The following is a 14100-nucleotide window of genomic DNA, read 5'->3' on the forward strand; positions in this document are numbered from 1 at the left end:
TTTTAAATAAACACAGATTAAAAAAATCAAGATCTCAAATGCCTTAGAGCAACTTTATTTCTCATGCAGTATGAGCAGGTCTTTATCATGTCTCTTGTTTTTCTGTCTTATGCTGTGTACTTTGTGATAGATATTCCTCAAAAACCTACTGTACCACAGGGTCTTGTATATTCTCTATAAGCTCTTGAGGATTCCTGGCTCATAAAGGTATTCTCTTTGGCAGGATCTTTTGCAGCTGCAGTATGAAGGCGTTGCAGTCATGAAGTTGTTCGACAGAGCAAAAGTGAATGTCAACCTTCTGATCTTTCTCCTGAATAAGAAATTTTATGGGAAGTAAGTGACCTCTGCCAGCAAGTCTGTGAAAGGGGAGATGAGTAGAAACCTGCACATAGAACTTTTAATGACATAGATATGTATCAGTATATGCCTGTGCTGTGCTAAAATATATCAAATGTATCATGAAGGAGGACTAAGAACCTCTTGTGAATTGACAACCCTGATTTAGTCTGCAGGAAGTTGGTTTTTTGTTTATTTATGATCTTCATCTTCAACTTAGAAGGTCCCCTGAAAAGCAATTCATTTAGAATGTATTTTTACATGGCGCTAAGGATTAAACTAATGTTAGAGTATATTTAGGGCAACTGGATGCTTTATTTGCCTAATTGTGAGCTTTGTGAGGCTTGAATTCTTGTTGCCAGTGCGAAGAGAAGGCCGTCACTGTGCAGTGGTCGGTTTGCCTCTTCCTGAAAGCAAAAAAGGGTTGCAGATTGTATTTGGACTCTTAATTATTCTCCATGAGCAGTGACCGAAATAAAAAATGGTCAAGGTCCAGTTTACCCATTTGTTTGCGAGGCAGTTCCCAAGGTAGAACTACTATGGTCTGGGGAATCGGTAAGCATCATAAATGGTTGCTGAACTATTCGTGATTATGTACTATAGCCACACAGAACAGCTCTAGTGTCTCATTTTTCTTGATTTTTTTTTTTTCTGTTTATCACACTGTAATAATTTACAGATGGCCCCTTAAAATAGAGGGACCATGGAATGTATTTACTAGTGCTTACAGATGAAAAGAATTTGGGGAAGAAGAGGGAAACTTAACAAATTTCTTGAGACATGTTAACTTTTAACATTGTTTGCAAAGCATTTGAAATGTAAAAATACCTTTTTTTCCAGTTTAGAGCAATGTTCTATATATCTGTATCTGATGCAATAAATGTTAGGCTCTACCTGCAGACTTGTCAAAGGAAGAAGACTACCTTAAATAGGTTATCTTTTAAAAAGTTACATTTTTCTAGTTATACTCAAGTTCCCGTTTCTTTTACTACTTTGTTTTTTCTTTTCACCATGGTGGTGGCTATATACAATAAAAATGTGGAGACTCTTTAAAAAAAAAAAAAACAACCCAAAAAACCCCTTTAAATTCATCAGTTGCTCCAGCTCTCCCCCTAGGTTTTTATTAACATTTTAGTTTTTTTAAAAAGGGGCATCTCTCTTAATTGCAAATTTCAAGTTATTCATAGGTCACTTGTGGTATTTGTTCAGATTACTGAGTTTAATTAAACTGCTTTATCTCTGATCTACACTGAGATAGTTATTTCCGCTTAAATCTTTTTTTCTCATAAAAGGCACTCAGTATTTGAAATGGCTACATCCTTGGGGATGACTTTTTCGCAGTCCTCTTGGAAGCAAATATTTATTTCAACCTTGTCTTGACTGTATTTAAACATATTTTAATGTTGATGCATGTGTGGTCCAACCAATAACAAAAACTACCTGCTGAACCCAAGAACGATCTTTGTGGTCCAGATGATCTGAAACAGAAATACCTCAAAATTGGATTTCCACTGAAATCTGATGAAGAGGTCTGAAATGGGGTAATGCCCTTGGTTTTGTGTTTGTTTGGCTTTTAGGTTTTGGTTGGTTTTTTTCCTGCCTCTGAATTTGCTATATTGTAGAAAAATTTAAAAAATGAATTCCTTGGATTTAGGGATGATGAGAATAATGGTAGAACATTATAAAATGATTGTTAGGAAAATGCAGCTGTACTCTGTAAGCTCTTTGAGCCACCGGGATTGATTATCCCCTTTTTTTTTTCTTTCTTTTTTAATGAATAGTTTTAATACTTTTCAGTGTCTGCCAAATAAATCTGGGACAAGGTAATGAGGTGTAACGAGGCCCGTGTAGTACCCATGAGGAAAGCATCCCTACTGTGTGATTTACAACAATTCGCTTGTTGCCTACACCTATTGGAAAAAATGGGGTTTTGGAAAAAATTGAAAAAAAGCCACCAACACATCAGTTCTTTTGAAAATAATCTTAAAAATGCAGTCTACTCCTTTTAGCGGAGCAACAGTATGGAACGGTGGAGTCCCGCCCTGCTTCCCGCCTCTCCCGCGCGCTCGCTGGCGCCGCCACCGCCTGTCCCAAGGGCGGTACTGCAGCGCCGTCCCCCGCACGGGTGATTACCGGGCGCAGTCCCCGGCGGCAGGGGAAGGACAAAAAAAATGCTAATTTCGGTATCCGGGAAAGGCAAATACACCTCAATTTGTCCTGCTGGAAAGCAAAGAATCCCCTGTTCTCACGCCGAAAAGCAAAGGCCGACAACTTTTATAGCGCTGAAAAAAACCCCGAAATTTAATAATATAGGAAAGCAGGAAAAAAACACACAAACAATTTGGGGAAAATAGGACCCTCTTCGGTGCCGCCTGCCACCCCGAGCTGCAGCACCGCGTTGTGATCGCCGGGCGAGAGCAGGGAACGCAGCTACGCGCGCTGTACTGCGCATGCGCAGCCCCCCCTCCTGCAGTAGCAGACGGTGGACGCAAGGCGGCATCCGTGAGCGCTGTGACGCGCCCCGCCCCGGCTGGCATCTTCACCGTGGCAACGGCTGGCGGGCATATAGACGGGAGGGTGGGCCAATCACAGCGCGGGCTCCGCGCTCCCATTGGTCGGATCGCCTCGCCGGGGGTGGGGCGTGGTAAGGATTGACAGTGGCGACGCGCCAATGGAGCGGGGCTGTCCAAGGGTGGGGCGGGCGGCGACCAATGGGCGCGTGCCGTAGGCGAGTCGGGCCGGGGCGTCCGGAAGCGGAGGCGTCCGGGGGAAAATGGCGGCCGACTTGAAATCGGAGCGGGGCGGTCCGGGCGGAAAGCTGAGCCCGGCAGGCGGGTCCTCGGTCGGGCCGGGCCCACGGGGCTCCCGCGAGCACGTCGTGAGGCAACTGGAGCGCGTCAAGGTGAGTCGGGGCGGCGGGGGCCTGAGGGAGCCCCAAAGTGTGATGGGGGGGAGACGGGCCGGGAGGGCCCTGTGCGGGTTTGGGGGAACGGGGGGCCTGAGGCGGGGCATTGTTGGGTCGGAGGGGGGTGGCTGGGCCTGGCTGCACTCCCTCAGCATCACCCAAGGGGACTGTAAAGGGAGGAAGCGGAGAGCCGGGGCTGGTTTGGGACCCCACAGGGAGACCAGGTCTCCTGCTCCCGGGGCTGGCAAACAGTCTCGCATGGCTGGTTTTGGGGCTCAGAAAGAAGGGGAGTTGTATGGCTTTAGGCTCAGGGAGAGGGCTTGAGATGTAAGCCACGCCAGGCCACCTCTCTCTGAGCGGAGGGTCCATCCCAGCCCCGCTCCCAAGGGCAGAGGTGGGGTGGGGGGTCCCCTGGCTCGTCCCCGTTGACTGGGTGGGACAAACAGGCTCATTTCTTGCCTCCTGTTTTCCCAGGGTCACCTTCTGTGGCACGGCAAGAGAATCCTGCACAGCTGATTCCGCTTGCTGCTTAGGTAATGGCATGCATGGGGCTGGGGGAGCGGGAAGAAACATTTGCAAGTGCAGGGACGCTACGGAGACTCCATGTCTAAGCTGCAGAAAAGGCATGTTTGCTGCCAGCGCAGAGAAGCTGATGAGGAGCTGCAGTGAACAGAGCATGCCTCCTGCCTGAGCAGGTCCCTTGGCAGTTAGGAATGGTTTCCTTTGGGGTCAAAGCCTGAATTTTCAGCTAGGATAAACTAAGAGCTGCCTGTTACCTTTGTTAGGGTCAAGTGTTTCTCTTCTGTTTGTTCATACCGGTTCCAGGGGCAAGTGGGAAACAGCCTTTTCTTTTCCTACGTGTAACTAAATTTTGACTAGTCTGTGGTGTCAGCCTAGTTCATGTTTAAGCACCTCGGTGCTAGTAGAAATGTACCGACTGAAACGTGATGGAAGCCGATGTGTCGCTTGGATTTTATTCTTTTTTATGATTATTGCTTGACTGTGAAGGGCGTGTTTTTCTGTGGCTCAGTCCACATTGTTCCGTGGAGCCTTCAGTCTAGGACTTTTAAGCAAAAAAAGTTTGTTGTTTCAGAAGGGGACTGGTCCTTCCTAGGACTGAGGTGTAGACTTGGAGGGTCTCTTAAGTACACGGTCGGAATGAAAGCCAAACTTCACTGGATGTTGCTGCTGTTGGTCTTCCCTTTCGCTGAGATCCCCGCAGCTCCCTCATGGGTGGGAGCTCTGAATCATCCTTAATTTTTTTTTTTCAGTCTCTAACACGTTTTTTTGTCCCCAGGGAAAGGCTACATTTAAAAGTTCATTAGTTTCCTCGTGACCGTGTCAGTGACTAAAATTGAGTTATGATTCTTCAGCCAGAAAAATGACACCGCTCTTAAAGATCCGGGCTATTTCCAAACACGTATTCGTCACGTGCAAATGTCCTCAGGATACAGATCGCCTGCGCTTGGTGCTCTGATGAGACCATACGCTGAGACAGGGATGAGCTCCGGCAGCCAGAAAAGACACGAGGTCCTGGGGTTTTTCTCTGTCTGTCTGCTTGTTTTCTGGGGTGGGGGTGCGTGTGTTTTCAAAAACAGAGTGCACTGTTGACCTCAGGTGGCAGCCTGCAGAGCTCCCTTGCTGCCTGACCTCTCCTTTTCTTTGTCACTCCTCTTTCGTGGCTACAGCTTTTGTTCGGATAATTTTAGACAAGCGATGAAGTGACTTGCCTGTGTAAAAGTGTTGGCAATACCAGGAAGGACCGGACGGTCCTTGTAGTGTGGACTTTGAAGTTAACATGAAGGCTTTGTCGGCTCTCCTTCTATGGTTTTTGTATGAAATAGTTTAAGAAAACACTAAAAAGAGTATAAGGTCCGTTCTGGAGCATGTTATGCCCATGCAAGGCTTACTTCCCAGCATTTATTTTCTCTTCCTGAAAGCACAGTCTTCTCTTTCTGTGTTTCTGTGTGCTCACCATTAAGCGATGCCATGAAAAAAACTGTGTACTAAAAGGGGGAAGAAACTGTTCGTAAGAGTTCAGATGTTCAGGAGAAGGAGCCTCTGTGTTCACGATAAAAGCTTTATGCTTTTGCAGTCAATACGTCTTTAGGATATCTTACAGTGGGATTCGAGAAACCTTACTAAGATACTGGCATCTGTCCCAAAAGTGATTGACGTCAAAGGAGAGACATGGACGAACCGGGACAAAGCAGCGTCACTTCTGCGTGTTTTCCAGGCGTTCCCACGAAGCACCAGCAGCCTTGTAACTAGTGACGGTGAGTCCCGATGTGGTGTTGGTGAGTTGTTGCTTCCGTCACGTCCTTTGTCTATAACCTATAGTGTGTCACTTTGACATCGGTTGGAAAGAGATTTTGCGAAATGGAAACGTTTCTCGCTCAAAGCAGTTGCCTTTTTATGAAGTTCCCGTCAGAGCGGATCCTCAGAGATGAAGCGCTGGGCAGCAGAAGGCACGAGCACCGAGACTTTGCGCTCTCTTTGCACTTCTTTACCGACCTTTGGGTTCTCGGTTGTTACAGTCGAGATATCATAGAACTGTGTTCCTTCACGTGTTTAGCACGGCCAAAAGCATTCACTGATCTGCCGGTGCTTTTTGATAGCCTGATGGATTGTGCCACCAGGGATTAGATTTCCCCCCCAACCCTCGAGAGTAAAACCATTTGGGGGGGATCTCTTATCTCAACGATTTTTCTATGTCAAATGAAACTTTTAAAAAACAAAAAGCTAAAATCATATAATTTACAAACTGACTTGGGTTGTTTAAACTGCTGCCACTGAATAGCTGTGGCATGTGTTTTATAAGGCGTACCGAAGCAGTTAGGTATTTGCTGTACTTGTTTAAAATGAGAGGTGACTGAAGGTAATGGGCTATTTTCCCCTGATATTTTGCATCCCCTGAAGTTCTGCGTTTCTATCGGGCTTTCAGTGGCGTGTTTTTTTCCAGCAGCCCAGGGAGTTGCCTGAGAGTGGATGGAAGGGAAAAATTATTCCCTGCATGGGAAAAGAAACTGTTGTTTTTTTTGAGGATGAATTCTCCAGGAAAGCTTGGAACCCCAAGGTTTTTCGAGGTTTTTGGGGTGATGAAAGTGTTGCTAAGGAACAGCGAGGACAAGCCACAGCTTTGTCTCCTGGCACCTTTGGTGTGGGAGCAGTCACTGGACGTTTGATGTTTTTTGTCCCAGCCCTGGGAGAGTGAAATAAGGTGTTTTTGAGGATGAAGTCGCCAGGAAAGTGACTTAAGAGCCCCAGGCTACCTGGGAAAGTGGCCCTAGTGCAACTAAATCTGCCAGTGAGTCAAAAAAGTCAGGGTTGTCTAAAAAAATGCAAAGAGCTAGTGACCCATATCAATGACTGTGCCAGACATGGTGCCGAATAATTTTTCCTCCATTCAGCCGTAGTCTTTGCAAACCTTCGCAAAAGAAGGAAGCTTTAGATTCCTACCCAGCTTTGTGCTCAAAGTTTGGTGGTCTTTTTGTTGTTGTGGTTCCCCCCCCTCCCCCCAGGCAGAATGTCAACTGCCAGGGTTTCTCCATGGTCGCCCTTTTGTTGTGCTGTGACAGTGCAGGACAGACGGAAAAGATCCGGAGTGCTCTGCGAGTATGAGGCACATCTGCGACGTGCGCCTGCTTTTTTCCAAAGTGTGGACTTTGAAGTTAACAGGAAGGCTTTGTCAGCTCTCCTTGTATAGTTTTTGTATGAAATATTTTAAGAAAACACTAAAAACAACATAAGGTCTCTTCTGGAGCATGTCACGCAGCCAAAAGCATTCGCCCATCTGCCAGTGCTTTTTGTTAGCCTGATGGATTGTGGCACCGGGGATTGGATTTCCCCCCCAACCCTCAAAAGTGAAACCATTTGGGGGTTTTATGTTGCTGACTTTTCTATGCAAAATTAAACTTAAAAACCAAAAAAGGTAACATTGTACAATTTACCCACTGACTCGCATTGTTTAAAGCGCAACTGCCCAATAGCTGTAGCATACAATTTACGAGGCGGAGTGAAGCGGTTAGGTGTCAGTTCTAAAGGTTTAAAAAGAGAGGCGACTGAATGTTACCGGGTTTTCTCCGCTATCATGACAGAGTGCTCTGAGGTACTTTATTTCTGTCTGGCTTTCAGTGGCGCATTTCCCCGGCAGCCTGGTAGCATCTCTGTTGAGCAGTGCCGCTGGCCAGATGTCCCTCCTCCTTGTGTAACACCCAAAAAAACCTGGAGTCAAATGACAGCTGCGTTTTTTGCAGAGGGGTAGTTTAGTGGTATCAGTTCACAGCTGTGCAAGTTGAACTAGTGCCACAGGAAAGTCAAATACTTTTATTTTTAAAGAGCATATGTAAACGCAGGCACCCCTTTTCAGCACAGAGCGAATGACCGAGCTTTGTTCTTTATTGCTTCTTTGGCTCTTCAGGGTTTGACCTGTCCCTCTCGGCTGCATCGACCCAGCGAGCGAGGTGAGCAGTGGCAGCAGCGTGAGGGCCGTAGCTGCGGTGGTGGCTGTCAGCGTGGATTCTGGTTACGGCTCAGCGCGCTCGGGCCGGCCCGCACGAGGAGTGAGGGATCTCCCTGCAGCTGCAGTGGGACGAAGGGGCCAGGTGTTTCCCAGTGCCGGCCAGAGTGTTCGCCCTTACGCTAAGAACGTGTTCAAAATGTCATCGGCTAGCCTTAATCCTGGCTTTGAGAGTTGAGCTGGTGCTGGCTTTTGAAGGCTGTGCTGTGTTTGGAGCTGAGCTGTTTCCCCAGAATCCTCCTGTAGCTCAGCTCCTGTCCCGTCCCTCGGTCTGAGGGAATTCCTCTACTCTCTTCTCTTCTGCCCTACTTTTTTAGCACGCTGAACTCTAACTGGGGATTTTTGTTTTCCAGGTGCCTCGTTGTAGGTGTCTCGTGCTGCTCGAGAGATGCCCCAGGCCAGGTTTGCAGCTGGTGGCGGAGCCCCACTGAGGGGAAGGGGCCAGCCCTGGGTCTGGGCATTGTGTTCCTTTTTTGGGGGGGAATAAAAAAAGGGGACACGTGTGTGTGTGTGTCTGGGGGGCGATGGTGTCATTGGGGACGCTGTGACGTCACCGGGGCAGGGATGCGATGGGTCGGCGGAGGAGCAGGTGAGTGGGGGATGTGGGGGTTACGTGGAGTTCCCCCAGGAGAGGCGCGTGCGCTGTGGCCCCGCCCTCGGCCCGCCCTGGCCCCACCCGCGGTGGCGCTGTGCGTTGGTTCCGCAGCTCGTGCGGAGCGCGGCGTTGCGGAGGCCGGTGCGGTGAGAGTCTCCAGAGAGCGGCAGCCAGAGGGCAAACCAGGACCGCTGGGACTCCGGCGAGATCCGCGCTACCTGGAGCGTGATCGGTGCCGCCCGGCCGGCCTCGAGAGCGGCCGTATGCGGTGCAGTATCGGCTGTTAGGCGTTACTGCGCCGTCAGTTTTACGGGTGTCCATCTCCATGGCAAGGCGGTCATTCAGGACCCTGGAAGTGCCCCCTCAGTCCTCCGATGCGTGTCTCTATGGCACTTTAGTCGTCCAGGCGCCCCCTCAGTCCTCCGACTCGCATCTCTATAGCACTTTAGTCTTCCAGGAGGCCGGAAGTGCTCTCTCAGTCCTCCAGCGTGCGTGTCTATGGCACTTCAGTGCTCCAAGAGCCCGTAAATGCTTGTCAGTCTTCTGGAAATCATACGCTTCTAGCACTCTTCCGAAACCATAAAACATGATTAACAGTTAAACACAAAAATATCTGAAGATCGCAAAAATAAAGTGACCCCCGCATAACTCTCCACAGCAACAACTGGACAGAAATCAAAAGTGGCAAGAGAATGCTCGTCCCCTAGTGCCGTAAAGCTGTACTGCGCATGCGCACGCCTAGTGCAGTAGGGCTGTACTGCGCATGCGGCGCGTTCTGTGCCATACAGCTGTAAGGCGCATACGTGCCCCAGTGCCGTAGAGCTGCACTGTGCATGCGCGACGTTTCACCGTACAGCTGCACTGCGCATGTGCGCCCCCTAGTGCCGTAAAGCTGTACGGCGCATGGCGCCCCTTAGTGCCGTACGGATGCACTGCGCGTGCGCGATGCTGTCCGCCGTACAGCTATATTGCGCATGCGCGCCCCCAGTGCCGTACGGATGCACTGCGCATGCGCGACGCTGTCTGCCGTACGGGTGTACTGCGTGTGCACCGCCCGTGGTGCCGCACCGCTTGGTTGGCGTGGCCGCTCGGTCTGGTCTGCCCTGCTTGGCCCCCGTGAACGCGTTATGAGGTAGCTGGATTGCGTGAAGGTGAGCCGAGGGCGGTGGGGAACGTGGCAGGCAGCGGTGGGGGGCTTGAGGGGACCCCGAGGGATAATTGGTGGGGCTCGGGGGGATCCCCCAGGGGATTGTGGGGGCTGAAGGTCGGACTTGAGGGAAGCTGTGGGGAGCGGAGGGACTGGGGGGACCCCGAGGGGTGGTGGAGGGAGCTGAGGTGGGGGGACACGGGTGTTCTGAGCGGGAACGGGGGCGCTGAGTTGTCCCTGGGGAGTGGCTGGGGTGGGACAGGGGTCCTGAGGGTAATGGGGAGGCCTTGAGAGGGGCTGCGGGGTGCCGAGGGGTCCCCGATGGGGAATAAGGGATGATGGGGGGGGCTGAAGGGATTTTCTGGGGGAGGGGGAACTAAGGGGGGGGAGTGAGGGGACTGAGGGGGACCTGGGGGGCCGAGGGGGCCCCGAGGGGTGAGGGGGGACCTTGAGGGGGGCTGGGGGAACAGGGGGGCTGAGGGGGCCCGGACAGTGGGGACGGGGGTCCTGAAAGTGTATTGGGGGCAAACGGGAAGGTCTGAGGGGGTGGCTGGGTGGGTGGGTGACTGTGCTGGGGGAGCCCTGAGTTTGGGGAAGGGGGCTGTGGCCTGAAGTGGCTGCTGAGTTGGAGAGGGGCTGTGAGGGGGAGAGGGGTACAGGCTGAGGGGTGATGGGGGGCAGGGCTGGGGGTGGAAGGGGAAGGTCGAGGCATTCTCCAGTGTTTGGGGGTCCCCGTGACCCTCCACTCTGTCCCATCCTGCAGGACAAGGAGTCGTACAGTGAGCTGTACTGGAAGGTCTGCGAGAGGCTCAGCACCTTCTCCGAGGTCATTGTCTTTGACTTCAAGGGAATGTCCCCCATGACTGGCATGTTTCCCCCCCCCCCAGCGCAGGCTGCCCCCTCACCAGTTGTTCCTCAGGGGCCTGTGCCGTCGCCATCCATGTCACAGGTATGGGGATGCTGGGACCCCTCCGGAGCTCTCTGAGACAGTCTGGGACCCCCCAGAGCCCTCTGATATCCCCTGGGATCCCCCAACCCCCCCAGGATCCCCCTGAGACCCCCTAGAATCTTCTGGTACCCCTGCCCCCCCCCCAAGAGCTCTGTGGGATGTCCTGCTTCATCTTATCCCAGGACGCCTCTGGGACTATCTGGGACCGTCTAGGACCTCTCATGTTCCCCCCAGGGTTCCCTGGAGCCTTCTGGGATCCCCCACATTCCCCCCCAGGACCCCTCTAGGACCTTCCCACACCCCCTCCAGGACCCCACAGATCCCCCCTGGAGCCCCCCAGGACACGCCAGAGCCCTCTGGGACCCCCTGGAGCTCCTCCCCAGTACCCCCCATCTCCCCCTGGACTGTTGTAGGAGCACCCTCTTACCCCTTGAGAGCCCCCCAGAGGCCTCCAGGACCCCTGGGACCCTTCTCCGCACCCTTCAGGACCTCCTTGAGCCCCCCCGGGCCCCACAGAGCCTTCTGAGAGCTCCCCCGGTACCCCCCACATCCCTGTGGGACCCCCTGCACCCCCGGAGAGCCTCCCAGGATCTTCTGGTTCCCCTCATGTTCCCCCCAGGGCTCCCTGGAAACTTCTGGGACCCCTCCAAGCCTTCCAGGATCCCCTGGAGCACTCTGGGTCACTCTGACACCTGCTCTAGGATCCCCTAGAGCCCCCCAGAGCGCTCTGGGACCCACTGGAGCCCACCCCTGGTATCGCCCACATCCCCCTGGGACGCTTCTGCGACCTCCCCCCAACCCCATGAGAGCCCCTCAGAGTCCTCCAGGACCCCCTGGGACCCTTTGTCTTCCCTCAGGACTCTCTGGGACCCTCATGGGACTCCCCACATTCCCCCAGCACTCCCTGTAGCCCCCTGGGACCCTCACACACCCTCTCCGGCACTCCACACATTGCTGCCAGGACGCCCCAGAGACTTCTAGGATCCCCCTGGAGCGCCCCCACCACTACCCCTCACATCCTGTTGGGACCCCCCGCACCTCCCGAGAGCGCCCCCAGTGCCTTCCAGGATCCCCTGGAGCCTCCTGGGACCCTCCTGCACCTTTCCTCCGGAGCCCTCCAGGACCCCATGGACCCCTCATATTCCCCCAGGACTCTCTGGGGCCTGGGAACCCCCACATTCACCCCCGGAACTCCCTGGAGCACCCTGAAACCCTCTCACCTTCCCCCTGGGACCCATCCACACCCCCTCAGGACACCCCAGAGCCCGCTAGGACCCTCCTGGGACCCCCCATTCCCCACTGGGAGCTCCTGGACTCCTCCATGGCATGCCCCACGTGCCCCTGGGAGCCCCCACGCCACCGGAGAACTCCCTTAGAGCCGTCTAGGATGCCCTGGGACCCTCTCACACCCCCCCAGGATCTTCAAGGGAGTGTCCCCCATCACTGGCATGTTTCCCCCCCCCAGCGCAGGCTGCCCCCTCACCAGTTGTTCCTTGGGGGCCTGTGCCGTCGCCGTCCATGTCACAGGTATGGGGATGCTGGGACCCCTCCGGAGATCTCTGATACCCTCTGGGATCCCCCACCCCCCCCAGGATCCCCCTGAGACCCCCTAGAATCTCCTGGGACACCCTGCCCCCCCCACAAGAGCTCTGTGGGATGTCCTGCTTCATCTTATCCCAGGACGCCTCTGGGACTATCTGGGACCATCTATGACCTCTCATGTTCCCCCCAGGGTTCCCTGGAGTCTTCTGGGATCCCCCACATTCCCCCCAGGACCCCTCTAGGACCTTCCCACACCCCCTCCAGGACCCCACAGATCCCCCCTGGAGCCCCCCAGGACACGCCAGAGCCCTCTGGGACCCCCTGGAGCACCTGCTGGTATCTGCCACGTCCCTCTGGGACCCCACCCCCTGAGAGCCCCCCCAGGGCCCTCCAGGATCCCCCTGGGACCTGTCGTGTTCCCCCAAGACTCCCTGGAGCCTTCTGGAACCCCCCACGTTCCCCCTGGGACCCTCCCACACACACCCCCCAGAACACACCAGAATCCCCTGAGTCCCCCCCAGGACACCCCAGAACCCTCTGGGATCCATTGGAGTCCCCCCCGGTACCCCCCACATCCCACTGGGACCCCCATTACACCTGCTTCCCCCTCCCAGGGGACACCAGCTCCTGCCAAATGCTCTGGGAGCGCTGGAGCCTGACAGCATCTCGGCAAAGGAGAGATGAGCGAGGAAGCGAGCGGGGACCCCCTGGATGCAGAGAGGAGGATAAAGGAGCTGCGGAGCAGAGACCAATGGGGGCTCGGATGGGATGAGAGAGAGGGAAAGAGAGATGAAGTGCCACAAGGTGCCCCAGGTATTTGCTCTAAAGCTTTAAAAAGAGGGAACTGAATGTAACGGATTTTTTTACCCCTGATATTTACACAGCATGCTCTAAAGTACTTTATTTCTGTCTGGCTTTCAGTGGCGTGTTTCCTCAGCAGCCCAGTAGCATCTCTCTCAGGCAGTGCTGCTGGCCAGATGTCCCTCCTCGTTGCGTAGCACACAAAAAACCTTGTAGTCCAATTATAACTATGTATTTTGGAGAGAGATAGTGTTATGGTATCAATTCCCAGCTGTGGAAGTGAAATCAGTGCCTGAAGAAAGTCAAATACTTTTATAGCGTAAGTATTTTTATTCGGTGTATATAAACCTAACGCACACCTTTTCACCGAAAGGGAAGGGACAAGGCATTTCCCAACACCAGTGAGAAGGTTTACTGTTACGCTAAGAACGTGTTCAAAATGGCATCGGTTAGCTTTAATCCTGACTTCAAGAGTTGAGCTGGCGCTGGCTTTTGCAGGCTGTGCTGTGTTTGGAGCTGAGCTGTTTCCCCAGAATCCTCCTGTAGCTCAGCTCCTGTCCTGTCCCTCTGATGGAATTCCTCTACTCTCTTCCGGGCTATTTTTTAAGATACTGAGCTATAACTGGGGATTTTTGTTTTCCAGGTGCCTCGTTGTAGGTGTCTCGTGCTGCTCGAGAGATGCCCCAGGCCAGGTTTGCAGCTGGTGGCGGAGCCCCTCGCCCCGAGGGGAAGGGGCCGGCCCTGGGTCTGGGAGTTTTGGGGCTTTTTTGGGGGGGAATAGAAGGGTGTCTGTCTGTGTGTGTGTCTCGGGGGGTGATGGTGTCATTTGGGACACTGCAACATCACTGGGGTTTGGGTCTCCCAAACGAGGTGGTTCACAGCCCCAAAACGTCTGAAAATCTTGGAATGCGTTAAAAAAATGTGAAAACCTGTAACTATGGGCGTGAGGCACTGAAATAGAGAACAATCTCTCATTTATATATGAGAAATATATATACTGAGAAATAATATTATGTATGTAAAATAACTTCAAAATAAAAACCTCTATGTCTAAGGATTCTATGATTCTGTGCTTGTGTTATATAAAAGATCCTAGAAATAAAAATATTTTAAAAAATGTATTTATAAAAAGATATTAGTGTAAAAATAGATGTGTAAGCAGACAGTCTAAATAGATATTCTGTATCATAAATGTTAAAATCTAAGCAGATTTTCTACATAAGTATAACAGGTGATACAAATTCCCTAAATAGATAATGTGTAAATAACTAAGGGGTGCTGCCGCCCGGCGGCTGAAGGCTGGTCC

At 52.5% G+C, this 14100-nt stretch overlaps 1 protein-coding gene and 1 long non-coding RNA gene across 12 annotated transcripts in view; both read left to right on the forward strand.

Moving 5' to 3' along the window:
• IQGAP1 (IQ motif containing GTPase activating protein 1) overlaps positions 1 to 1585 on the forward strand; it is a 68138-nt gene extending 66553 nt beyond the window's left edge. Inside the window, exon 38 of the mRNA XM_063345388.1 lies at positions 224 to 1585. Coding sequence (XP_063201458.1) covers positions 224 to 337 — 114 coding nt within the window. The 3' untranslated portion in view covers positions 338 to 1585. The remainder of the gene's footprint in view (positions 1 to 223) is intronic.
• Positions 1586 to 3079: 1494 nt separating this feature from the next.
• Positions 3080 to 13843, forward strand: LOC134520776 (uncharacterized). Of its 11 annotated transcripts, none has more exons than XR_010072548.1 (8): positions 3080 to 3238; positions 3716 to 3774; positions 4539 to 5538; positions 7662 to 7704; positions 8114 to 9506; positions 10266 to 10451; positions 12608 to 13113; positions 13438 to 13843. It is a non-coding gene; the product is annotated as an uncharacterized LOC134520776 (long non-coding RNA). The 11 variants fall into 11 exon arrangements; XR_010072547.1 differs by having other exon boundaries at positions 12608 to 12806; positions 12915 to 13843; XR_010072542.1 differs by having other exon boundaries at positions 4539 to 4771; positions 5410 to 5538; positions 12608 to 13843.
• Positions 13844 to 14100: the final 257 nt, after the last annotated feature.

The sequence above is a fragment of the Chroicocephalus ridibundus genome, chromosome 9 (genome assembly GCF_963924245.1).
Source record: "Chroicocephalus ridibundus chromosome 9, bChrRid1.1, whole genome shotgun sequence".
Taxonomy (NCBI): Eukaryota; Metazoa; Chordata; class Aves; order Charadriiformes; family Laridae; genus Chroicocephalus; species Chroicocephalus ridibundus.